The sequence below is a fragment of the Streptopelia decaocto genome (assembly GCF_964273445.1).
Source record: "Streptopelia decaocto genome assembly, chromosome: 5".
Classification (NCBI taxonomy): domain Eukaryota; kingdom Metazoa; phylum Chordata; class Aves; order Columbiformes; family Columbidae; genus Streptopelia; species Streptopelia decaocto.
Window position 1 is genome coordinate 9,304,829 of NC_138659.1, and position 27,191 is coordinate 9,332,019.

Below are 27,191 nucleotides of genomic sequence, written 5' to 3' on the forward strand. Positions count from 1 at the left end.
TCAAATTAAGGGGATCCAGTTCCCCACTCATTTTGCAAGCGATGTCATCGCTTTAAATTGATAATGGAAATGTTTGTAACCAGGCCCAGTGAGATTATTCCCACAGTGTGGGCAGTTACAGCCAGAGGATGTTATGGGAGGTCTAACACTCAGGTCCCTGGGCAGGACTCCCCAGTCATCCCTCTTCTTACTTTTCCTACAACCTCCTCCTTGTGACTGACCCAGGGGCTTTGGGGACATGGGACTGAATTAGATTTTTGTCTGGACAAGTCAAGCAAGCTCTGCGATTTGCAGGTTAGCATACTCCTTTGATTAATCAGATTTTATATACTATTTATTACTTAATAAATGAAAAAGCCCACAGACCTTATTGCAGGTACCTCTATATCATCACAGTGAAATCAATAAAGGTTTAGATATCAGACAAACACCAATTGTCTAGCAGAGCACCATCCTCAAAATGTGTGTAGTTAAATGAAAATAAATTTTGCATATGATAATAATAGGTGGGTTTGGTCCATTTTCTTGATGTTTTCTTATCCTTTTAGGCAGAAAAGATGTACAATATTAAGGATGTGAACTATCTGTAGTTTCAGTCTGGATGAGTTTGACGATAATTCTGGCAGATTTAGGTCGCCAGTGCAGTGAGTGGTGGTGGGTCTGTGGTGGGGGCTTGTGCTTGGGCACAGGCAATGCTCCCTGATTCAGAAAAGGGTTTTTTTCCCAAGGGCTGTCCCTGTTTCAGGAAAGGGGAATTTTTCCCCAGGGCAGTCCCTGTTTCAGAAAAGGGGGTTTTTTCCCCAGGGTTGTGCCCAGTGCAGCCACCCGCCCAGTTTAAAGGTCCCTTGGGAGCACTGGGGCAGCACCACAGACCTCTCCTTCCTCATGTCTCTCTTCATACACTCTTAATAAGTCAAGTAAATTTCCATTAATTATATCTCCTATGTTATAAATCAGGCTAAATTACTGATGTTTGCTAAGTTGTCTTAAAAAAGAAACTGTATTTTAAAATTCAGTGATGAAGATGTGACTTTCAGATATGGAAAACAGGTTAATGCCTGTGCATGTTCTTTATGGAAATGGTTTTTATTCCAGAGTTGCAGACGTTGCTTATGAGAGACAAGCTGATTAATCTCAGTTGTATGTGGCTCTCTAAGATTAATAACCTCATTCCAATTCATGCTATTTATGGTGCAGCTCAAATGTTTGGGTTTTTTTAAATACTAAAAAGATGCAGAGCAAATATCTCTCAGCCATCCCAGCTCATCTCTGGATTGACTGTCTTCCACCTGTGCTTGGAATAGTTGATAAAAAACATTTATTGATTCCTCATGCTCTCAGCAACAGCACTGACAGCACTCCAAGTGCACAGGTAGATGTGTTAGTGCCTGTAGGGTTCTGCCTTTTTTCCTGTTTTGTTTGGTTTGTTGGTTTTGTTTTGTTTGATGTAATTTCTAGAGGAAGGTCTTTGACCCTAGTTCTTCTATAAAAAATGTTGGCTCATAATATTGCTTACAATAGGGTGAAGTCTTTGTTCCTGTTCAGTGCTTGTCAAAGCAAAACCATCTGCTGAGGGGAGTCTCCTGGAGCAGGAGCTGTGATGTGGGGGGGTGGTGGTGCTTCTACCCATCCATGTGAACCCAAGGAGAACCATCCCACCGTTCCTCCATGGGTCTGTGTCCGAGTATTTGTGTGGCAGCTGCCTGTAGCTGCTGCATTAAGGAAACCAACTAAAAAAAAAAAAAAAGGAAAAGGGAAAATCTAAAAATGGCTCAAAGCAGGTGAGCAGCTGGAATCTCTCTAAGCTATTTGACGAGCAATGTTTAAAGTATTTGTCTGGGGGGAGTAAAAAGGGTGGATTAGCAATCATAGGAAATGTAGTTGCTTCTAACAGAGTCACTCTTTGAAATGTCCTGTGGAGATTCCACCTGTAGTTTCAATTATTTCTGCCCAAAACCCAAAACATGGTCAGGTTTGGAACTGGTTGGTTTGTTTGCTTGATTTCTTCTCCTCCACAGCACTCTGAATTCAGCTCACCTCTGAGAGTTAAGCTGAATTGTTTCCGGTTGTTATATATTTAATAAAAAAAGGTAGCTGGGTTTTTTTGCTCTGCAGGGCTCTAACCCAGTGGCATTGAGCAAATGCTTTCATGGATGCTTGGAGTGTAACAAGCTGTGTTCACTGACCAACCCTGCCTGGCTGAGGGAATTGGAGAAGGAAAAATATTTTTGCCCTTAATTTGAACAAACACTGATGAATAGATGTGTCTGTGTGAGGGGGCTGAATTATTAAGTAATATAATGTTGCTGCAGAGTTCTTGTCAGAGCAGGATCCCTTTTCTCATCTGAGATGTTCAAACCCAGCAAGTGCAGAGCAGGCGAGGGGGCCCAGGGGGTCACGGGTTGGTCCTGGTTACTCCTGCTGGTGCTGGTCCTGATGCTGATACTGGTGCTGGTCCCAGTGCCAGTGCTGGTGAGGGCCAGACCAGCTGCACAGCATAGCCTGGGGGCAGCTCATTCATCCCACCAGTCACCTCTTGTGCTGTAATCCCATCACCACCTTTCCACCATTCACAACATATTACCCTTTAAAGTTTGTGCTTTGGTGGCAATTGATTTTATCCACCATTTAAACACCTTTCTGAAAAGGCATATGTGTCATATGTGTTTCTTTGTACTGATTGTATAGTGAGGGATATAAAGAACATATAGTGATACAGTTACTGAAATAGTTATCATTTTATATATGCAGATATATACACAATGATGTGGTTGTACGAACTGGATAGTCACACAGTGACTGTGTAGCAGCTCATTGTAATTTGTTTTGTATAACGATGTATTGAGTGGAGCGGAGAAGGGCAGGGAACAGGAGGTGCAGCCGTCCAGCTGCCCAGTCTAATTATTTATCCTGGATTTTTTCTGTGCAATCCAAGCAGCTCCCACTGCTGGTGAGTGCAGATGCTTCCGTCAGCTGGGGACAGCAGCTCCCCCTCCCAAGGGGACAGAGGGCAGGACACCAGCCCAGCCCTGGTCCAGCATCTTCTTGTCCCACATACTCTTGTGGAGAAATGGGCTCCATGTGTGTGGGTGGAATATATCCCCAGTGGGACTGGAAATGCTTTTAATACTGTTCCTTCAGCTATTGTTTATAAAACAAATGTGTGCTCATCCATTCTCTGGCCAATGATTATTTTATTTCTCAAAACTGCATAATATAATAAGACATCAATCTAAAAACATACAGAGAAAAGTTTGCAGCTATTCTGTCTAAATATTAATTTTAATGTGCCTTGTATGTTTTTCAGTGTGATTATCTCACCTGTTAACACACTCAGCATCTTAATATACCTCATATGGAGGTCATCAATACTTGATTCATTTTATAAAAGTCTGTTTGTTCTGATGGGAGATTGTTAACTTTCAAAAGATGTGATTCTACCTTTCCAGCTCTTTTACAAGTAAAATGAATAGGCAACATATTTTGAACATGAATAGGAAGCCCTGGATCTACTTTTTTTCAAAGAGAAAACATAAAGGGAAAAGAAAAAAGGAATTCCCTTTAGTTGTTACTATTAAAAAGCTTGTTTATAGGTGATGTGCTAAAGGAAACCACTCAGAAACAGCTCCTTGTTACACAGGTTAAGTAAACGCTGTCAGGCTGTATCACTTTGCTTAGAGCAGTCATGCAAGCTGAAGTCATCTCCGAAGAGAATCGAATGGCACAAGTGGATTTCCCAGTAATTACCAAAATAGCTGCATACAGGTAGTCAGTGAATGCTTGTTTGGACAGGCGGTTTATCTTTCCTCTCTGTGCACTATCGCTTATTTCTTCAGAAAACAACCTGTGCTGAGAAATGCCTTTTTTCTGCACCCAATAAAGGGTACATTTATCTGAAACTAAACGAAAACGAAACTTATGACTAGGCTCCCTGTCACCTGAAAGGTTGGACCAGTTGGTCTGTTGAGGTCCCTTTCAGCCCAGGTGTTCTGTGGTCTACACAGTGACTGACAGAATCACTATTTCTGCTGGCTCGTGCTGAAGGCAGCTGGAGCTCGGGAAGGCAATAAAAAGGATCCCATTTTTGCTCTTTCCCTTTTAGCAGTAAGTGGTGTCAGGCTGGGGTTCCGGGCGCAGGGCTCCAACGGTGCCAATGCCAGACTGGCTGTGCTGGGCTCAGTTGCGGTTTTGCTTAGAACAATCCAGGTGAAAAACCACACGTTTAAAAGTCATCATCGTTTGCTAGAAATTGCATTGCCATTTCAAAGTCGGGATTTGGATATAGTCAGGGCATTGTAATTATTTACTGTGTGCAGCAGCGACACGTACCTGACAGCGCAGGTGTGCGTTGTGTGCAGCCACAGCAATCAGGGTTTGTGCCGCTGATCAAATATGAGGCAGTTTCCATTTGATTCTTTTTACATTATAAATAAGAATCCACAGCAACAATTAAGAGCAGACAAAAAGTCTGCACTCATCAAGCGATGTGCTCTAGGACTGGCTGTGCGATACAGGGGAAGATCTTGGGAGGTTTTGCAGCACAAGCAGCGTGTCGGAATCGATAGCTGTGATTATCCCGCTGTAACTGCACCTAATGGTCGCGGGCCACGTTCTGCAGAGTGGATTACGGGGGCAGCGTGCGAGTGTCTGCTGCGAGAAGATAAAGAGCGCCGGTTGAGCGGAGATGGCACTTTGGTAAAGGAATCGACTCCCTCGGCCGCCTCCTCTAAAAAGCTGAATTCCTCCGGTAACATTTATTTTCACAAAGAGCGAGTCAAGTGGAAATACAGCATGAGAAACGAGAATGGGCTTCTCAGATGTTCAGAAAAATGTTCATCCTATTAGCAGCACAGGGACAAAAAATAACAAGTCTAGGCACAACATTTGGACACGTATAATATGTTTAAGGCATCCTCTCAGATTTATACTAAGTCACTCAGTCCAGTTTACAGGAGACCCACAGGCCAGTTCTTATGGCCTGACCTGTGATGGTGGAGAACTTCCCATTGCTGCTGGTCTTGCGTTGCTGCCCATGTCAGACACATGTGCCATCCTGCACGTACATGTGGCAATATATTTATCTCAGGCTTAGCCCAAAGATATCAAAATGCTGCTTTTACTGGGATAATTAAAGCACACAGTATTGTCCTTAGATTTTTCATCACTAAGTTAAGCACAGAAAAACACTGTTTCAGATTATATGTAGTTTTCTTCTATAAAAACTAGAAAACTAACCACCACATGAACCAGGAACTCAGATTTATTATCTTCCAGCACATTCAGAGCCTTTTTGTTCAAATTTGCCATTCTAAAAGCAAACACTTTATCTGAATATTTTCCATTATCTTGCACAGCGAGACTTAATTTGAATTTGAATCTTAAATATGAGTAATACGAAAGGGATTGGATCCAGGATACATCCTTCAGATGATGGAAATTGAGAATAATATATAGAAAGAGCTATCAAGTCCTGAAGTTCTTTGGAATGGCAAGGTGTGTCCTTTAACCTGCCTTTTCCTCATGTCCCCATCAGTACCATCCCATGAGCAGAGACCAGGGCCACCATGAGGGGTCTGCCCATGCAAGACCCCAGGAGTGATTATATGCATTTATTCCATTCAATGCTGTTACAAGATACTTGAGACATCGATACTTTGCAGCTCCAACTATAACATTTTCTTTCTATTGTAAATAAAAAGGTCATTCTTACTTCTCCTGAAAGATCCTTTATAGTGAAGGACTGCAGGACAATTACATTTACTTTTTTTTTTTTTTGCTATTACTAACATTCTGAACAGTAGTATATCAGCACACTAAATGTTCTAGGAGATGAGCACAGACAAAATCATGTATCAGCCCTAGTAGGGGTCATACATATTGAGTTATTCAGTTATTAGTTTGTATGGAAAATTCTGTTTCATGAAAGCCTTTGAGATTTTTAAATTTTGCTTTCATTCTGCTGATGGATGAAGATAACTTCTCAAATGGAATGGAATTCCCAAAATGGAATGGTTGAAATGGCCTTGCCTGCCAGCCACACTTTCCTAAGTGTGTGCTGACCTGAAACATGGTGCAGCTCCGTGTGATCTTTGTGCTGCCTGACAGAGAGCAAAGAACCCAACCAGACTTTATTCAGAGTTTGGAGGGGGACCTAAAGCTGGGTCTAAGCTAATGTAGGAAACCAGAGCAAAGGAGGTTCCCTGGCTCTGCCTTTTGGCTGATTTTGCTGTGATGCCAAAGCAGCAGTGGCTGGGCAGGCACAGCACAGGCCAGGCTGCAGAGGAACTGCTGTGAGAAATGTGCTATTTGCAAAAATGCCAAAATACCTTCCAGAATGCCAGAATACTTTCATTTGGATTTTTTTTTCATAAGGTTTAACGTATTTGCTTCATTTTTAAAATTACTCAGATTCTTCCAGACACAGAGGCACCAACCCATTGCATCAATCTGCTTTGTGTTCTTAGGTTGCACAAATGCGTTTGTTTGATTGTAACTTTTCTGCTTGGGTTTTTTGTTTGTTTATTTTACATTTACATTTTTTCTCTCAAATTCTAGCAGTCCTCCTGTCCTGGAGAGGAGGGAGAAGCCCCAAAGGGATATTGCCTTTTTTTGTTGTTGTTGTTGTAAAATAAAAGCATTTGCTGATGGTGAATGTTGCAGAGGAAGAAGAAATTCCAGATTGCATTCTAGCTGGGGTTTTGGTGGGTTTTACAGCCTGGCCAGTGCTGCCCAGGACAGTTTCCAGCAGAGCTGGTCCAGGTCTTTGATTTGGGCATCACCTCATTTATCCCATGAAGGTGCATTGTTGCTTTTAATTATTTGGGGGGAGGGAAGGTTGCTTTTCCATAAGAGACAATGCAAAAGTTTGTTTTTTGTTGAGAATACTCCAGCAGTGTGTATTGTGCAAGTGCTGGCAGGACAGTGTGTGCAAACCCATGGGTGCAGGTGTTTGGGTGGGGCTTTGCTTTCTTTGTTTTCCTTTGCTTTGCTTTCATCAAGCTTTCAAACGTTTTTGCGTGAGACGCTGATTGAACTGCAGGCTAATAAGTTAGTTGTCTTGGTTAGACATGCAGGTACCTCTGTGGTTGGTTATTTATTTATAAACTTGCCATCTCTGCTATAAAAAGATTTGTAATACCCCAATAATAAATGCATTCATCACTACATCTTCTGTAATCACGGCAGTTCCTGAGCTCCTATTTGGTACTCATTAGCTGAAACTCCCATTCACCTATAATTTATGAGAAGCATACAATTATGTGTTATCACTACTTCAAGTGATTACTACACTGTATGTTTTTAAGATAATGGCATGAAACACTCCATGATGAATTACACCTCTCTAGGTAGCTGTGCTTCTGTTGTTAACTCTGTTATTTTACTTAAGCCAACCTGGAGAGAATTGCATCACAGGGCTGGCATTACCTTCTCTGAGAAGAGTCCGAGGTCAATACTGATCCAATAAAGGATGCAACACAGCACACAATTATCTCCTGCCTCCTGTGTCCTGCCCACTCCTGCTGTAGATGTTATTGCAAGGAAACCCTAAAATCAAACTTGTTTTCACTTGGAAAGAATGTTTTTGGTGAAAAAAAACCCTATTCATGAGGAACATAAAATGTTTATGTTAATTAAGAAATCCTATGGCCGGGAAGCTGCAGCCCATGGGGCTGGTTTGTCAGAAGGGAGAGGTGAATTATCAGGGCTCTGGAGAGCAGGAACACCCACACCTCTGCCTACAGGTGTACTTTTTGCACTGTTTTTGATGCATTTTATACCAAACAGCTCCACGGGTAGTGAGGAGCTTGCTGTTGCAGGGTTGCTGCAGGCAGACATTGCATTTCCCAATGCATCAGGGTTAGTAGGGTCTCAGCGTAGTCCCGGTGGCTGTGCTGGCAGCAGGAGGGATGGGGGACATGTTCGGGGGGGATGTAGGGGCCAGGACAGGCTCCTCACCAGCCAAGGGCCATTTTCCAGCCTTGCTCAGCTGCTGGTGAGGGGTCTCTGGGCAGCACAACATGGGGATTCACCCAACAGAGCAGGGATCTGGGGGTTTTCCTTCAGGGAAATGGGGGGTTCAGCCTGGAGAACAGGAGCTGAGGGGAGACCTTTTCACTCTCTGCAACTGCCTGAAAGGAGGTTGGAGCCGGGGTGGGGGTCGGGCTCTACTCCCAAGGAACAAGCGCCACGATGAGAGGAAACGGTTTCAAGTTGTGCCAGGGGAGGTTGAGGTTGGATCTGGGGAACAATTTCTTCCCCAAAGGGCTGTCGGGCATTGGAACAGGCTGCCCAGGGCAGTGGTGGAGTCACCATCCCTGGAGGTGTTGAACAGAGATGAGGTTCTCATGGACATGGGTTAGTGCTAGGGCTGGGTTATGGTTGGACTTGATTTTATAAGCAGAGCGATTCTATGATTCAGTGCTGGGCTCCCCAGCCCAGGCTGACAGGGTGGCTCCATGCCCGGGTACCAGTGATGCCCACAGTCCTCTCACCCTCCCTGTGATGTGTCATGTCACCATGATGCTGTGGTCATCTTCAAGTTACAGCATTTTTGGGGATGTTTGGTACAACAGCAGTCCAACACCCATTGTTGTGTCCCAAGCATGTTACTGCCATAGTCTCCCATTGTAAACACTCATTTTTTTTGTCAGAGCTTATTGCATCAGTGAAGAAACCTTTGTTTCATTTTAGCATTAAAAGTAAAGACTAATGTAACTGTTCTGATCCTGAAATAAATGCAGCTAATTAGAATCATGGCTTTTTTTAATGCTGTTATATATTTCTGGATGCTCTAATCCTTCAGTAACATGCTGTGGTATCAAAAATTTGGAAACTAGCAGGATATGTTCACAGACCTGATGTTTTCTCATTCTCTAGGTATGATGCTTTGCTTTGACATGGTCTCAGAGCTTATGTTGCTTTTTATTCCTTTAATTTGTGTTTCAGTGTTGTGTGGCCAAAAAACGGGGGTGGGGGGAATGCCATCTGGGTTGGATTTCACCATCAGAAGAAACAGCTGACTTACCCAGTCCTATAAAATAAACAAGATTGGCTCTCAAATTTTCAAAAACCCCTTTCCCTTAAGGAAGGTGCAAATAATAAAGACAAAACATTGCAGTGTTACTTTTATCCATTGGCAATTTCTTCTTCATAATTTCTGGAAGTCAGTGCTTCTATATCACAAATCTGTAGGAAATAATAAATAGCAAATGCAGCAGCTAGCCCCTGTTTAATATTTCAAACAATATGATTAGGCTGGGTGTTACTCTTTGAAAATGAAACCAAGACTATCAGAACCAATAATATTGGATGATATTGTTCTTGAGCCTACAAAGAGAAAATATTATGTGCTCCCACAAAATAATTAATAAATAGTAATTCTTAGCTTTATACTATACTGTTTTGTTCTTTTTAATAAGAAAATATATCAGTGAAAAGGGATGGGAATATTTTCATATAAATAAAAACAACAAATGAATTTATTGCAGTTGTGATACCAACAGTCTCTCTTTCCTTGCCATGGCAAAAAGCCAGTTCTTTGGGAAATACACATTGTGGTTGTGGCTGGTGGTTGTGATGAGTCTTGGGGAGTGGAGTGATGAGTGTCTCTCACCTGGCTGGGATGGATTGCCAGGTGTTGAGGTTGAAACCCATACAGATTAAAATTCAAATAATATCAGCTGTAGAGAATATAACATTTAAAATTTTGTAGAAGAGCAACACTTTTGCTATTAATTACCAGTAGTCTACTGATATTCTGTTTGAAGTGTTTCAGATTTAGGGATTAATCCATGTTTTATGTGCAGACAGATTTCCTAGAATAACCTAAAGCATCTCAAGGCAGAGGAGTTTATAAGAGCAGGAAGCTGGAGGTGTCTAATGAAGAGGATATTCTGGTTTTCCTCCCAGTCCTTTTGTCCTGTTTCCTCTCTTGGTCGTGGTTTTCATTCCATCCACAGGCCAGGTACCCAGTGAGAAAAGCCAGCGAGTTCTCATGGTTAATAAACTGCACATCCATTCTCTGGAGCAGTGGAAGTGGCACAGGAGCAGAGCAGGGAGGTTAATTATGCTAATTACTCATGAAAATTCAGGTAGCACATATCCCCATTTATTTCAAGCAGTTTGCCAGATAAAAAGCTCATGCTGGTATCTGCTCCTTTTGGAAAAGGCCACAGGTCAACAAATATTTAAAGATTTATCTTGGTTTCCCCATAAGTTTGCAGATCTCCAGTTGTGAGCTTCTGTTTTAGAAAGTGATGTAATGGAGTGCTGAGAACCGCAGAAAATAGAGGGTAGTCGGTTTGAAAGAACATCTTTATTTAAAGGAGGTAATTATGAATAAGTGTATATTGATATGGTGCTAAATGAATTATTTGACTGCGAACCCTGGGTAAAACGGCTTAGGCATATCTGGTCTCTTCAGGTTGGAAGGGGAGGAGATGCTCCCAGAAGAGCAAGGAAGGTTTTTTTGGGGTGTCCCCCCAGGTGGCTTTTCCCTGCCTGGGTAGCCATGGAGGGACCGGTCTGGGGCATCTCCATCCTGGCGTTTGAGAGGGACTGGCTCTGGAGCTTCTCCATCCTCTGTACGGAAACACGCTGTGGCTTGGTAGCCCAAAGAGAAAACTTGCTCTAAAAAAATATTTGGTACCAGCCACGGTGGATGGTGTTTAAAAATCACAACACATGCAGAGCAAAGGTCAAAGACAAAAGGCTTATTTGTGCATGTTAACACCTTGGTGTGTAATCAGAGCTTCTTCCACCACTGACTTAAAAAGACAAAGAACAAGAGTCTGATGTTTGTGCTGGGCAGGACGGGCAAGATGCTCAGTACCCTGGGCAGTGGGTGCTGGGACGGTGCACATTGGTAGAATGAAACCTCATCACATCTCAGCCGAGCGCTGCTGCCATTTGTTAAGCAAAAAGCAATTTGATGGTAGATCTATGGACACACAGTGGAGATGCAGGCAAAAAAAAAGCCTTTTGTTTTATCTGTTTATTTGTTTCTTTTCAGTCCGTTTTGTTTGTTGTGAGACAGAGCTTTGGCGTTCTGAATTTAAACTCTGTTTTAAAACAACTGCTGGTCTCCCCTTTTCCACATAGTTTATCAGGCTGTACACATTTCTATCCTGTTCATGACAGTGCAGTCTCCCTCTGCAGGATAATTTAATATTTGCACGTTTCATAAATAAATAGTGTTGCTTTTGTGGGGGCACCTTGGGTTCAGCCTTTGGTGTACACCAGCCCAGCCACCAGCCATTCATGTATCGACTCCCTGACAGTCTGAGACTGTTCTGTAAATACAGTTTTTAAAAACCTGTAATGACAATGAGCAACTGCACAGTTTTTTATGCAGAATTCCATGGTTTGAGCTATAGTAGCCATGAGAAAACTGATTTTGATTACAAAAGTAGAAGGATCACTTAAAATGGCACCTGAGTTATTTTTATTTTAGTGTAACCAACTTTTAAGATATTATTCATAAGAACCCACAGAGAACCTGGAGAAGACATTTATCAGATCATCAGTAAAAGAACGTTGTAAAAGTTCTCAGCAGGTTTCTGGTGTGATTTTCTGGTTCTGGACGTGGACGTATCATTTCATGTTCAGAGCCTCTGGGTGTTTTTCCAGGCTGAACCCTGACCCTGATGTTTCTCTCTCCACTCGCTGCGCAGCTCAAAGCCAGTCTCCTTTAAAGCAGAAAAATGTTAGTGACACAGGTTTTTCGCAAAGGTTTTCTATGTTCTGAGAAAAGTGGCTATAACTCAATGCCAAAAGCAATTTCACTGGAAAAAAAAGATGCTGTAGTAATCAATAACAGCCCCACATCTGGCCGGGTGAACACTCACCCGTGGGCAGGCGATGGATGGGGATGTTCATGTCCTGCGTGGGTGCTCCACCAGCACCCAGAGCACCTCTCATCTCGAACTGTAACAACTTGCAAGTCAAATTCTTCTAAGTTTTCAGGGAAAAAGAAAGGATTTGAGGATTTTCTGCAAATGAGAGAGAACTTTGAACCCGAGCTGCAACAGGATTGTTGGTTTCAGAGGCACAGCCCACACAGGCATGAGTCATATCCTGCCCTTTCAGGATGTGTTTGGGGGAGGAATTGTCTGCCCGTGTCTCATTCGGTGTTCCCTCCAGGTCAGGGATGTGTTTGGGATGACTCTGCCTTGGCTCCAGTGGCATTTCCCAGGGCAGGAGGTGGGAGCATGGGGTGGGTGTATTTAAAGGGTTGTGGGGGTTGAATTTACCTACAGATTTGTATAACAGTTTTTAACTTACTTATCCTTTCAGCTTTGTGATCTGGCTCCAGTAAGTAGTTGCCCAAGAAGTGAGGATAATGGAGGTTTTGCTCCTACTTGAATGAAAATTATTTTCATTTTAAGTACTGCCCAAGTAGAGGGTGTTTCCAACAGATGGACCCAATTTGCAATCACTGTATCTCTGCAACCACGAATGAAACTCTTACCACTGGAAAAGCTGGGGCACAGAGTTTCAAATGATTCCCGCTCAATAACTCCTTAAACCGTTCTTGTGTAATCATAACATGTTGCCATGGTAAAATATACCGCTTTGAAATCAGGTCCATCTTTTTGAACCATGATGCACTATCCAGATGTTGCCCTGTGGAGATGGGCAGGGGTCAAATGTTCCTGCAACATGTGGAGGACGGGGAAGCTCCATGGGCAGCAAGGGGGCAGCTCCAGCCCTGCTGCCAAGGCTCTTGCAAAAAAAGGACCGTGTGCAATTTTAATTAAGCAACAGGGAAGAACTGTTTTTTACAGAGATTAATAGGTCTGTGTTTTAATTATGGGGAAATAATAGACTAGAGAGCTAGGAAAGTGGGAGGTGTCAGAAATAGAGGATTAAAGACTGTAAGGAAGCTGGGTGAGACTGTGTTTTTCTGCACTTACAAATTACAGCAGATCATCCCCATTAATAATGATCAGAAAAATAATAAAATACCTTCCACAGTATAAGAAAGTTAACATTAAAATCTATTTATTATGCTTGTTCAGTAGAGAATTTTTGATTACAATCATCAGCTAAAAAATAAATTGTTCATTTTTCCAGTCTTACAAGTTTAAAAATAGAAGAATTCTCTTCTGAGTTCAGCTATAGTTTAATCAATATTTTTCCAAGCAGTGTTAAGGTAAAAAGAGCAAAAGTTGCTTTTATTTAGTGATTGTTATACTTCCTTTAACTGTGCTACAGTGTGATTATTAACTTCTAAAAATAATTAGACCTATGAATAGAATTTAAAAATCAGGTTGCATTCCTGTAAGGAATGTTTTACTGCTGGATGTTTAGTTTGAAGTCAACGTTATTCCACATGCAACATGCTCAGGGCCTGAACAAAAGGACTGAAAAATTTTCTCTTAGCTACATTTTCAGAAATATATTTTGTGAGGTTATTTTTTTTCATCAGCCTTGAAAATCTCTCTCAACAGTAAAAATCTGTTCCATTTAGTCCTTCGTTTTCGTGTGGTCTACGGCAATTGTGTACTGCATACTTCTTTTTTAATTAGCAGGGTATGAAAGAGAGTTGATTTGATCAAGTTTTCATCTCTATCCTTGATACTCAGGCACTTAGAAATTAATAAAGCAAAATTTATTATTTTATTTAGAAAGATGTTTTAAGAAAAAAACCTTTGTATATCAAGTAAAACAACAAGAGTTCTTGTATTCCTTTCTGCACTGCTGCATCACACCTCTTCTCACCAGGAAAGCCATGATACAAGACAAGCTGTGTTTGTAGGAGAAGTTTTTGGGAATATTCGAGGCTTTTGGATCAGGTGCTGTGAGGCAGTTGTGAGGATGCTCTGGAGCTGCCACAGCAACATCCCCAAGCACTCCCCTTCTCTGGAGATGCTCTGAGTGCTTCACTTTGCATCTGAGGAGAATTCCATTTTTGTCTTTAATTGCTAACAAAAAAATTCAACTTTGGTGGGTTTTTTTTTGTTTTTATTTTGGTTTTTTGTTTGTTTGTTTGTTTTTAACACAGCTATTTGTTTTTTTCTTACAAGCTTCACAAAGAGCAGGGAATTTGGGGCCAGTTTTGTGTGTGGGGAGAGGAGATGGCTAGTTTTCTCTTTTGTGGGCAGAAGCCACAGTGCTAATGTGTTCTTGCATGGTTTGTGATGTGTTTGTGTGCATAAACAGCAAGGGAGTTAAGTAAAATGGTAAAATGTCATTGAAACTACAGGCTAACTTCAAAAATATGAATTTATAATTGACTGTATCCAGCTGCTGCTGAAATACCAGTAGAAAAGGAACGCATTGTAGAAACACAGCATTGGATGTGAGATTTCTCTGCTTGTCCCCAGTCTTCTGTTCATTAGAATCAATTTATAAATGTTCATCAGACTTTGAAAGCAGCTCCTTGTCTTCTCCAAAGGGGCACAGGCCCACAGAGTTTCCCCCGCAGGGCCCCACAGCGGCTGCCTCAAAGTCATCTGCCTGGCACATCCCCATTCTCTGCCGTAGAAACTGATTTTTTTATCTCCTATCGTCTGCAGCTTCTCTCAGAACTCCTTCAGGTTTCATGTTGAGACCATTAATTAAATGAATGGTTATATTCATGATCCATTTCTGAAGAATTTCAGCCCGATGCTTCTAGTTTCTTACTGCTAAAGGGGATGTAATTTTTCCCCTTAAACAATACCACCATATGCTTAAGCTGTGAAATCACCATTTTTTCCCACCCAACAGTATCCATAGTTGTACTATTTTAATGTTTTATCAAAGAGATGAGATCTAATACATTCTCTCCTATTGGATTTCCTTCATGCAAAAACCTCTTTATCAAATAAAAACGTCCCATTAGTCTGTTGCACTTTATATTACTTTCCTTCAACTTTTAAATTTATTTTAAAGCCTTAAATTCTATTGTGGGCATGATGGTTAGTCTAAAAATTGCCTGATTCACTCTCCACATTTCCTTAAGTGTAGATAATAAATTTCTGATTTCCCAGTGGTGTAGCATCACTTTCAAGTTGTTTATAAAAACCCCACATGCCCCCAGATTTGCAGTTTCTACTCTCAAGTGTGTCCCACCGGGGTTTTTCTCCACCGTTGACTCCGTTCACTGTTCCACCTTTTTCCATGTGCTGCGTGTCACCTTCTTCATGGAAAACTGAAGTATAACGTTAATTTAGTTTTTGAGCCGTAGTTAAATATCCTTACCCTCCCTCCAGGCAGGTTCAGTCTTGTGTAGAAATAAAACTATTTCTCCTCCCTTTTTAACGACAAATATTTCATTGTCTATGGATAGGTGGTGCTTGGAACCTGTCCGGTATTTGTGCTCTTGTTGGATTCTCACACTTTGCACAGTCCTGTGATCTGCTGGTTTCACTTTCCATCGTTTTTATTTATTGATTTTTCTACCCATGGTCCTGTTTTCTTTCCCGACTGGCTGCTCTCTGGTGCATTTTCCTGGCTGCTGACACAGACCACGGCTCTGGCTGAGTTGAGAGGAGCATCCCCCTCTCCTGGGGATGGTTTTTGCTGTCAGAGACTGCAGAGCTGCAGAGCAGAACATGGACTGTGTTATCTGAGCATCCCTTGAACAGAAAATCACAGTGCCTGTGGGACTGAGGAGCGATGTGCAGTGTCCCTTCTCTCTCGTGTCATCAGCATCCCTTCATTCTTGCCAGGTGACAGAAAAGCTTGATGGCTACCCCAAAGCCATCAGTTGCTTAGAAAATTAGAGCATCTCCTGGGACTGGTTTTATCCCAGCAGCATGCATGCCACTGATTTACCAGTTCCATAACTTGATATTTACTCCATGCCACTACGAAGTGCTGTCAGAATTACTCACCAGCTTCTCACGGCGTGTCCACCCAAGTCTGGGTGCCGGTGCTTGATGCCATGCTGCTCTCAGGGCCTGTTGGTGACACTGAACAGAACCCTTCACAACACAGTTCTCCTCAAACCAACATGCAGTGAGCAACAAGAGGTGGAAAGCTGGTTTAGAGACAAGTTACAAATGGTTTCTAATAATACACAATATTGACACCCTCAGCATATTGCGGTGCCCAATTACCTTGGGAGAAGGTTACACTGCAGTTTTGCCTGGATGGCTTTTTTTTTTGTTGCATATCCACAGAAAATATTTTCAATTAACGTTGACCTTTAATACCCTGACTGACTTTTGAGTCTACAGACGGTGAAACAGACTACAAATTAGATTTTGCGATATACCTTGTTCTTTTTATGTCTCAGCTGATGCGTTCCAGGCAGATTGTGGAACCTACACCAGTGTGTTGAGCTCGCGGTTCCCTCGCAATCTCTGCTGCCATGTTCAAACCCCCGAGATACTGTGTAGAAATGCTGTCAAATTCTTCAGATATATGTGTTTTCATTCTCGAGCTGTACTTTTTACTCATTTTGAAAAAAACAAGGTCTTTATGGACTATATTTATACTTTTGAACCAAAATTTAGAGGGAAAGGAATCTGTCTGGGGTACAACTGCTTCTGATTGTGGGATGTTATTCGCCGAGTTCTGATTAAGGTGACTATTATCCCCTGAAAAACACCACCTTTAGTTATTGTTCTTATAATAATTGTTGAAAAGCTAAAGTATGGCATAACAGAGATTTGTTTGAGTCACTGCCATCCCAAAGATGTTTTAAAAAATACACTTCATATGTCATTGTTGTCAGCAGGGAAATCCATGCTAATTGAATGTATGCTTGCTTTAAACGAGATGCCTTGAATAAGATTAGAAATGACAAATCTAATAATCTTTTGGAAATAAAAAAATATTGGTTTGGATTCTAAAATGTCATTATAGTTTTTGATTGCAAAAACTGTTTCATTAACTAAGCAAGCAGAAGTTTATTGTGTCTTAGGAAAAGGACAAGAATTTGCATGGGTGCCTGTGTCCCTTTCTGAGCCTTATGGGCTGGAACTGGAGCAGAAAGGGCTGTGGAGATGGAGTCATTGGGTCTGGTTCAGAAATAATTGAGACTTTCTACCTACTGTTTCACTGAACACTCACAGTAGGAAAATCAGAAAGGAAGAACATAGCAGAAAAATATATTTGTTTATAGTATATTTGTAAAATAGGCTTTTAGTTTCATGATGATTTGTGAATTCACAAAGGGCTCATGTTTTGAGGTTCAACTCCAATATATTATAGCTGTATTCAGTCTAAAAATCAATAGCAAGTCAATGTCATTTAAAAGCTCCTATGTTTTCTCACTTATGCTTTCACCTTTTTTCCCAGGTGTTACTTGGAAGATGGAGCTTCAAAAGGCGCCTGGCTGAATCGGTCGAGTATTATTTTTGCTGGAAGCGATAAGTGGTCAGTAGATCCTCGAGTTTCGATCGCAACAGCAAACAGAAGAGAATACAGCTTGCAGATCCAGGACGTGGACGTGACGGATGACGGTCCCTACACCTGCTCTGTGCAGACCCAGCACACCCCCAGAACCATGCAGGTGCACTTAACCGTACATGGTAGGTGGTTAATTCAACTGCAAATCATCATTTGAAATGTACTAGAAAAAGAAATTGTGGATGGGACATGTCAGCTAAGTGCATTTTAAAGGTTTTTTTAAAAATTCTTTTGTTCTTTTGTTCTTTCTCGTATGTAGCCATAGCCTGTTATGTTCTCTGGGCCCCTGCAAGCAGACAATTAGGCCAGAAGGGTTTCTAGCTTGTCAAAATCGGGTTTAAATCCCAATCCTGCTCTGCTGACAATTGAACAAGATGTAAAAACTGAAGAGGAGCATAGAGGTGCAGTAGTGGAGGTGCAGTTCCCTGCCGATACCTGCTGGTTTGCCATAGGTCTCCCACATGGCTCCAAATGTGTGGTTTTTTTGCATGGTGTTCAGCCCGTTCACTGTGTCACAGTGCATCATTGGTGCTGAGTTCACAAAAGGTTTACAGCCTTTACATTTGAACTTTACTACCGAGTAGTGGCAGAAACATCTGTCCCCACAGCCCTCGTCTGACCTGCCCGCATGGATGTGTCCTGTCCACAGGCAGCTTCACAGATGAAGTTTTCTGTAAATTTTACTGGATTTGAAAGATGTGGTATTTCATTTGGGCACCTCAAGTGTCTTCTCTGGTGTGTACCATTGCAGGCATTGTTATGAAAACAAGAGTTAACTCATCAGCTTAAAAAAAAAAAAGAAAATTAGAATGAATAAAGCCATTTTTTCTAAAATAGAAATTCCATTATATTTAGAAATTCAATAGAAATTCATTAAAACCAAAATAAACAAATTAAGACGAGCTGATATTGCATTAAAATCCATAGCTTATTGTTTTTTCCTGACCAGTTTTCTCACAGAAATACTGGGATCCCACTATTGTTAATAAGAACAATCCACTTATTTCTGTGAGACAGTTTTCTGTTTTAAGCGCTGCAGAACGACAGGGTCAGCTTTACACACAAGGAGGTAACAGTTGTTGTATTGTTCCAGGGTGAACAGTTCTTAGTTTTGGCTGTCTTTCTAATAGTTAATGCCCTCATGCAAGGGGCTTAAAAAAACGTTGGCAATTAGTTGCATGTATAAAACATATAAACAGGAGCTTAAAATTAATTAGTCTAACTACAAGTATATAGAGAAATAATAACTCAATAGTTAAAAATATGCATAATTATTAAACGATTGCATTTATATCTTCAGAAATGCAAAGTATAACCTAAGGCTTTAACTTATTAGTCTTTGGTGTAATCATCATTAAAATTTTCTTTTGCATTTTTATGAGTAATAAAGCAATGAATATCAAACAGAAGAATTTAAATGGCAATCTCTATTGATCCATATGGCACACCAAAATCCCTTAGAAATAATGTGTATGAAATGCTTCTCAAACTAATTATCCTTAACCACTAGACCTTTAGACCCTGATTGTAAGAACGTTAGACTGTAGCTCGGTAAGAGCCAAGTGTCTTTGTTGCATAAAGAGCATTATTTTATTAGTACAGCCAAAAGCCATCACTTAGTCATTTTTATGACCTTGCTCAGAGGCGGCGGTTGCGTGAAGACTCATAAATGTGCTGTTGATGTGGGTGGGTTGTTCAGGAGTTGCAGAAGGGTTTGGATGCTGTTGGACTGGGAAGCTGGAATGAAGCAGCTGTGGTAGTGTCAATTATTATTGTAATTATATATATAGATATTCAGTTCCTCAAGTATTATTGCAGTTTTGTAGGAAGTAGAGATCAGCTCCATGAGGCATAGCTGGAACAAGTGCACTGATTTTAAGACAAATTTTTAAAAAATCACTGTCCTTGTATTTTTCCCATGAAGTTCTCTTAGTCCTAAGAAGGGAAAGGTGCTGGGTCCCGTCTTACAGAGAGGGGTCAGGTATAGTCCGAGCAGCAGAGCAGGACTGGCAGCTCTGGAGGATGCCCCATCCCACATGGGTGATGACTGAGGCTATTTCTTTCCATTCTAACTCATAGCTATATGTACCTATTACTATAGATCTTAATAATTGTCTGCCGTGCAGGGGATGAGATGTGAGTCGCACCAGTCGCTCATCCCATGGGGGTGGGACCATGCTGTGAATCACCACTGGGTTTTGCATGGTCATTTGGAGAGCCCTGCATCAGTTTTGGTGCTGTTGTCACCTGTCCAGTGGCCCTAGGTGGGACCTGGGCTTGTGCGCACTTCTAGTCAGGTCTCTTTGTACTTCCATGGCTCACAAAGCCATCACTTCATCCTTGTGCTGGGGCTGAGGGTGCAGTTTGTGCATCCTTTGAGATGGAGACTGACCTGGCTAAGGGTACCCCTGGCTGGCTGGATGACATCAAACAACTGCCAGGAGCTTATTTTAATGCATCCTTTCCTGCTGCATAGGGTTCATGGGGATGATATAATAACATTTTATGGAAGCAGTTTTATGTTTCCTATTAATACTGTTCGTGGCTTTGTATTTCAAGATTAGAAACAACGTCTGCTATTGGGGAGAAATAAATGAAGGGAAAAGCAGGTCTTTTACCAAAGTATAAAATCATTTAGTCAAAGGGCTGGGTTTCCTTTTACAGTGTGAATAAATGAACAGCAGCAGAGCTGGAGCAGCACATGAAACAACAGGAGAAAAAGAAAATTTAAAAGCAAAGTCTTAGGCTTTTAAAATTCCTCTGCCCTCCAGGCTGTGTTGTGTCAAAAGAAGACGTCGTCCTGCTGCAAACAGCAGAGCTGGGAGAGCCAGGGGTGTGTGCCTTGTGCCGCAAATTAAATGAATAAAGGCTGATGTCTGATCACAAGCTCCTAAATGGGTTCAAACTTCAGATGGCAAAATTATTTGCTGTGAAACTCTACTTTAAAAGCCCTTTTTTTTATTTTTCGGTATGTGTGGGGGGTCCACACAGATCCAGTAGCTATCATTTTGAATATCTTCTTCTCTGCAATTTAGGCTGATGGTTTCTGAACATATTTGTGTAAGTGTTTTAAGAGAATAAACACATTTAATGGGCTAGAAATGCCTTAGTTTCCATGAGTAAAACACAGAAAGGTGAAGAGGCCCAGGCCACAAACCCAACATTTCTAGTATCCCTGGCTAAGTCTGGAAATTGTCCCTGTTTGGTCCCTGGCAGTTACGATGTTATATTCAGTAAATTAATCCAACCCACATCACTTCTCTTCCATCTTTATGTTTTTTTTTCTGGCTCTTTACAATAGCATCCCAAAATGTAGTTTAGGCTACATTGCATTAAATATTGTACACTCGCACATTAAACCACAGATCTTGCACACAAAAAAATCCTGCCCAGTGTCGTGATCAATACATAATCAAGGCAGATGGGAAGCAGCAGCTTCTCCATCACCGTCCCACATACAGAGACCTCGTGAGGTTTGGCGAGTTGGCCTCAGGCTGTGAGGGAACCTCTGGCAGAGCCTGAGGTTGGATTTCAGATTCCCAAATCCCAGCTCAGCACTGTAAAGAAGCCACCAAGTCAAGTCTAGATCACTCATACTTATTACATAGCTACACCTTTTTGTACCAAGAAAATTAATCAAGATAGTTAATATAAAAGGAAAAAGCCTCATGTGTCTTTAGCCCACATTTGCATCAATGAAAGCAAAATCACGTGAAAGAGAGGGTGATAATCCAGTTAACTTTAATTCAGTGACCTTATTAAAAAGAAGTGAGAATTATGAAGTAATTAATTAAAAGTTTAGAAGGTAGGAGTTTGTAATCAACTCAGTCTATCTCAGTGCCAGATGCTTGATGTGCAGTGTCATGAACTGCAGATGATTTAAACATCAGATGTTTGCCACAGTGAAATAAAAAAATGAAATACCTCTTACTGCACTCATAATTTTTCTAGGAAAAGGTTGCCATTTCTAATCTGACATTTATTCTATCAAAGTTTAAATTGCATCCTCCAAGCTGTGTTTCCCTTTCAATTTGCAGAAATATTAAGACATGTTTACCAATGTCCTTGAGAATGAATTTTGCTGCGGGGGAGAGCGACAGGTCCCAGCCCGAAACCTCCGGCTCTCCCCATGTGTCAGGATGTGGTAACGATGTGATTGCACACATGGATAGAAGACAAGTCACCCTCTTGTTGGTGACCTGAGGGAGACAGAGGCCAGAGCAGGGTGTCTAGAAGGACCTCAGCTGCCCAGGGTGGTGACAGGGATGAGGAACAGATCTGGAAGAGATTGCTTTGGTTAACCTTGTGAAATAAGGGCATGGGGATAATTTTGTTATCCTTTGTTAATGCACATGGTGTGGATCTTGGGGAGGGAGAACAAGGATACTGGCTGAGGGAGAGGACTTTACAGGACCAGGACAATGTAACTCAGCTACAAGTGAATTGTAACGAGAGCTGAGGGGACAGTGCTGGTCCCATCGCATTGAGATGGGCTGTTCAGGGGTTGGGGACACCTTCCCATGGGACGAGGTGACCATGATGTTGGTGACTGTGGTCTCCTTGAGGGCAGGATTGAGGACCTGGCAGCTCTGTTTGTTTCCTTGAACGTGGCTGAGGACGTGACACTGCTCTGGTGACAGCAGCGCCAGGAGCCATGGGCACAGTCTGGACCTGGGCTGTTTTGTCAAGGCTGTGTTTATAATAGTCTGTCATGGTTGCACAGCTCAAATAAGTCTCTGGTTTAGGCTTTGGGGTGTCAATACTGGGTGTCATTCCTTCTACCACCCCTGTCACCTCTCACCCCAGTCGCTGCTGCCCTCCTTATCCCACCAGGACCTGCCTCCCTGATGCCACCAGAACCAAAATGTGACACCGGGGAACAGGTGACACCAGGGAACCAGTGATGGAAAAACTTCCTTACACGAGTTACTTGACATCTCAATTTTGATTTTAATCTGGGCACATTTGGGGTTGCTCCCAGAGAGACCCTGTGCCAATGGGACACGGCTCCATCCTCCCCCTCAGTGTCATCTCATCGTTGCACAGAAATAATTCATTTATCTATGTAAATACGATTTATAGATTGAGTCAGAAACTGCAAGCTATATGTTTTATTTAAACATGGATAATATTTCCAAAGTAATACTCAAGGCCCTTTTCCTGTTTAATAAACCTCCTTAATGTCCCCTAAATATTAATGTATTGATTTAGTCTTTGCGATGTTTGCAAAGTCTAATTTGTTTCCCCAATCAGGCCAAGAGGGACTTGCATTTGGAGCTAACAAGATAAATCTTACCCAAATTTATTTAAAGTGGGGCAAAATAAATATGCGAAAGACTTCTAAAATCATATAACAACTACTTCCCAGCTAAAACTGACAATCCATTACTCTTTTAAATTGCTAGCACTTCAGTAGGATGTCACTTTTCGTTAGAAAATTAACTCGCTGCTGCCAGCCACTGTTATCGTCTTGTCCCTGCTCAGCACATGAAGAAAAAGGCAGAAAAATGGTTCTGGATGGAGAGGCAGCTCCATGAGAGAGAACCCCCCCCACTGAATGAACCGCCGTTTGCTCCAGCAAACAGTGTTCGGGGCGGTGCCGCTGCATCCACAAGCAGAACAGCACCAGTAATGACCGATCGGAGTGTTTTCTCCAGGTTTTGTGGGTTTTCATCCATTTATTAAATTCCTCCCACATTTGTACCTCTCACGGCATTCAATGTGCTGCAGGGGATCTCTCTAAAATATGTATGAATGGTTTTCCCCCTTCTTTAGCTAACTTAAGTCACGGAAAATGTTTGCGTTAGCAGGTGATCTTATTTAAGAGGATGTAAATCAGGAATATTTCATCTGAAGTAGAACAGGGCTGTACTGGTCTGAAACTCATAATTCTCTAATGTTGGATGTGCTTTTATAGTCATGGCTGCAACTGGATTTCCATCATAAGCCTGAAATTTCCATCTTCTGAAATCTGCAGGCAAAGGATAATCTACACAAAATAATAATTTGCTCTCTGGTCCAAAGTATATTAATTCTGTTACATTTGAATTAAGTAGAATGAGTTGTTTTGTTACCTGTGAGAGTTTTGTAAAGGGTGTGTGAAGCAGAGTCTTCCAGCAACTTCTTGCATTATACAGCAACACCAGAAACAGAAGTAAGGAGGGAAAAAATGGGGTAAGGAAAACAAAACAAAACAAAGCCGATCACCACCAAAATTTTAGGCTGAGCAAAACATCTCTCGTCCTTTCTAAAGCATTGGTCTGGGAAGCTCCCACCCTATAAAAAGGCAACCTCCCTCAAATAAAACAAAAATAACCATTTGGAAATATTGTGCGAAACCCAAGCTGTATAAAAAATGATGAGCCTTTTTGAAAGGCAGATTTAAAAAATGCTTTTGGAAAGAAAGGCAATTCAGAATGAGAGTCGGTGGCCGAGTGAGTTGGAGCTGTGTCTGCCCTGTGCTCCGTCTCTTCTGGTTCTCACTGGCACTAAGGCAAAAGCAGGTCAAATCCGTGGCTTGGCTTTAGAATGAGCTGAAGATGATGTGAACACAACCTGTTGGGGCAGTAGGGTTTTTTAATTTTTATTCTCTCTTATAATTTCACTGAAGAAAGAGTCAACAGTCATTATGAGGCTTGCTTGGAAGACTAACATTAAAATGCTGTTTTTCTGCTATTCTAACTCAAAATTACAATCGTCATCTGAAAGTAGAGTGTGGCAATGCAGAGATTTTAATTACACTCACTCTAGCCAAACGCAATTTCATTTGAATGGATCCTCCAAAACTTTATTTTGTAACTGTAACGAACTGCAAAAACACTATTTTAAAGACATAAAATCTGGCTTTATAACACTTTTAAGGGTTTAGTTACATATAAGGACAGATTCTTCTGACTGCCCTTCCTGTGGGCTCTATTATTCCCTCTCTGAATGCCTTTTCACCATCCCGTTGATTCAATTAAAGGTAGTTAGGCTGGCCTGGAAAAAATGAGATAGCAATTATTTTGTTATTCATTGCCATCATTTCCACATTGTAAGTGTTTTCGAACTCTGTACCCTGAGTAAGAAGTCTGATATTTTATTGAGCTTTCTGCTGCCTGTCATGGTGAACACTGTGATTACTATGATTTATCTGATTCTTTTTTCATTGGATTTCCTGTTATTTCCACCTCGGTAATTTTAGACTGTCAGTTGTCAGGTGAAAAAAAAAGGTGTCACATGTTTAAAAGTTTAATTTTTGTTTGGAGTGTTGTTAACAAAGGAAGTTAAATAGTGTTGGAGTGCTTTGGAGACCAATCTCTGCAACTGTTACTCAGAGCATCTTCTTTTCATCAGCTAGATTTGAAAGAGGATGTAAAAATTATCCCACACCATGGTTTAGAACATGCTGGTTTTATCTTGCAGAGAGGCTTTAAATCTAAATATTTAGTCTTGCTAAGGAGGTGCAAAGGTACCGACTTCCCCCAAGTAAATTTTCAAAGTTTTCAAAAATCCTTATCTTCTGTTTCTAAAGGACATAGGAAAAAAAAAACTGTAAAAGTATTTTGGGAGTCAAAACTTTTGTAAGATTTTTAGTATGTTCTTCCTCACGATTTAAACATGCCATATCAGGAATTGTGTAATCAATGAAAAAATAGATCCGTATGTGAAAACCATTTCTGTAGAACGAGATTGGAAAGAAAGTGGGGAATGAAAGAAAAGGGTACGTACAGGTTCCCGAGTGCCCGGCCACATCCCCCATCGAGGGAGCGGCACATCTGCTGCAGCTCTGCCGAGAGGCCAGATCAGCCTCTAGCTTTCAGCCCGATTAAAACTAATAACATCTGACATACTAAATGTCCTGGTTGAAATGCTATAATCCGATCAAATCCTTTTGTCAAGTCCAGTTAATGTTTAAAACGTGAGACAAATCAAAACTGCGCTGAATTTAGAGGTTTCCCAAAGAGCAAAAGGTGCCCTGCAGCATCCTTGCTCCCTGGTGCTGCTGGAGAGGCAATATCATAACCATGTCCACTTGAACTTTTATAAACAGTCACTTACTGAAAGTAATAAATATCTCATTTAAGGCTTCGGGCTGCCAATGAGAAATCATTTTACCACATATACAATTAATGGCATCTCTGTGGGATGGTCAAGATCCCTGTACGTTTGTGGAATTACTGGTACTTGGGAAAGGTGACTTTACAGAGGTGAATGGAAGGAGCTGGCAAAGTGTTTGAAATATTCCTTGATGCAAAGTTTCTTTTTTAAAGAGATGTGATGCAGGGGAATCCAAACTATTAGACCAGCAAGTGCTGTGCAAGCTTCTCAACAACAGGACTGTTTTCTTTAGTTATTTACAGGGGAAAAGAAGCAAGGCTTTGGACACAAATATCTAGGAATTAAAAAATACTTTGTAGGGCAACTCTTCTAGACATCAGAATAATTTATCGGGGGGAAAAAAAGGAGACATAAATTTCACTAACTTCTTCAAACTAGAGAGAAGAGCATCTCAGAAACCTCAGCATAGACCCCGTTCTGTGTGTTTTGCTGCGTGACATGACCTTGTTTGGTTAACAGTGAAGACATTGAGAATTACACATTCCTTTGCCACAATAATGAAATTCCAAATTACTTTTAAGCTGCTTATCTGGCTGTATGCAGATTAAGTGACTGTAATTATAAACACTGGAAATATTGTTCCAAGTATCAGTACAGACAATTCTAAGTATACAAACATAATAAAAATGACTGTAATTATAAAAATTATAAATGTACTTGTAGCACTTCACCTTTTGAAGTTATTAAAAAAATAAGTGCAAGTTTTGACAAACTTATTATTTTATTGAAACTGGAGGTGGAATTTGGATGATGTCCTGCAAACTAGGAGTGAACTGGTCTGGCTTCTGCTCTGGTGATGCTTCTGCATCTTTGTCCTGTCTGTGATCAGGTTTCCTGGAGGTGTGGTGATCAAACATGCCTGTGATGGTAATGGAAACACTGCTAGGGTGGTGTAATGCCACAGCAATAATGCCCCAGGTTTTTGCTGCTCCGTCCTCCAAGCCAGGGCAGTTTGCTGCCCCACATGGGTTCCTGTGCTCCCAGCTCATGCTGCTCTTTGGACATTATGACCTTTCTGAATTTGCTTGCACTATAGTGATCAGAAATATTGGAAACACATTCAACCAAGGAGTAATTCATTTATATTAGCTATAGGCTAGAGTCAATGCATCAACAATAAGCAAATAAGGATTGTCCCTATATAACTGTATTATTTTTAAACTTAAATTAAATTTGCATAACTATTCCTAAATGGAGAAAAATATTACCTTCCATTTCACAAGCGGGAACCCTGATGGACTTGAGGGGATAAAATCAGACTTATTTCACAGGCTGAAATTTCTCTTCTGATGTTCAGCAATATGAAAATCCAGCCAGTAAGGCATTAGCAGAGATTGGTTTCACCTACATTTATTTTTAAGTGAAATGTCCACAGTCACGTAGATGACTGACAGGAACAGAAGAGACTTTAGAGTTCTGGGCTGTTTACACTTGCTATCAGTGGTGTGTATATTATGTATATATTGTATCTAATACCAGGATGCACAAGCACATACATGTGGATGTGTATATGCAAGTTCCATGTACGTATTCACATTAAGGGTCAAACTGTGGCATAATTCATTATGAATATGCTGGATGTGGAGGCTGAATATGGAGAGATATTTTGTAGCTTTGCCTTTTCTCACAGCTGGCAGCATTGGAAGGCAGTGCTGTGTTTGCAGGCCAGTGCTGAACTCCAAACTACTTCTAACCCATAAGAAAAAAATTGGATCTGTGCTCCTTATATTTTTTTAAGGTAATTCTGC

At 41.2% G+C, this 27,191-nt stretch overlaps 1 protein-coding gene across 2 annotated transcripts in view; it reads left to right on the forward strand.

Annotated features, from left to right (window-relative positions):
* NEGR1 (neuronal growth regulator 1) overlaps positions 1 to 27,191 on the forward strand; it is a 224,834-nt gene that overhangs the window by 82,716 nt on the left and 114,927 nt on the right. For both annotated transcript variants that reach the window (XM_082053835.1, XM_082053836.1), the window contains exon 2: positions 17,233 to 17,465. In XM_082053835.1, the coding sequence (XP_081909961.1) occupies positions 17,233 to 17,465 (233 nt within the window). The remainder of the gene's footprint in view (positions 1 to 17,232; positions 17,466 to 27,191) is intronic.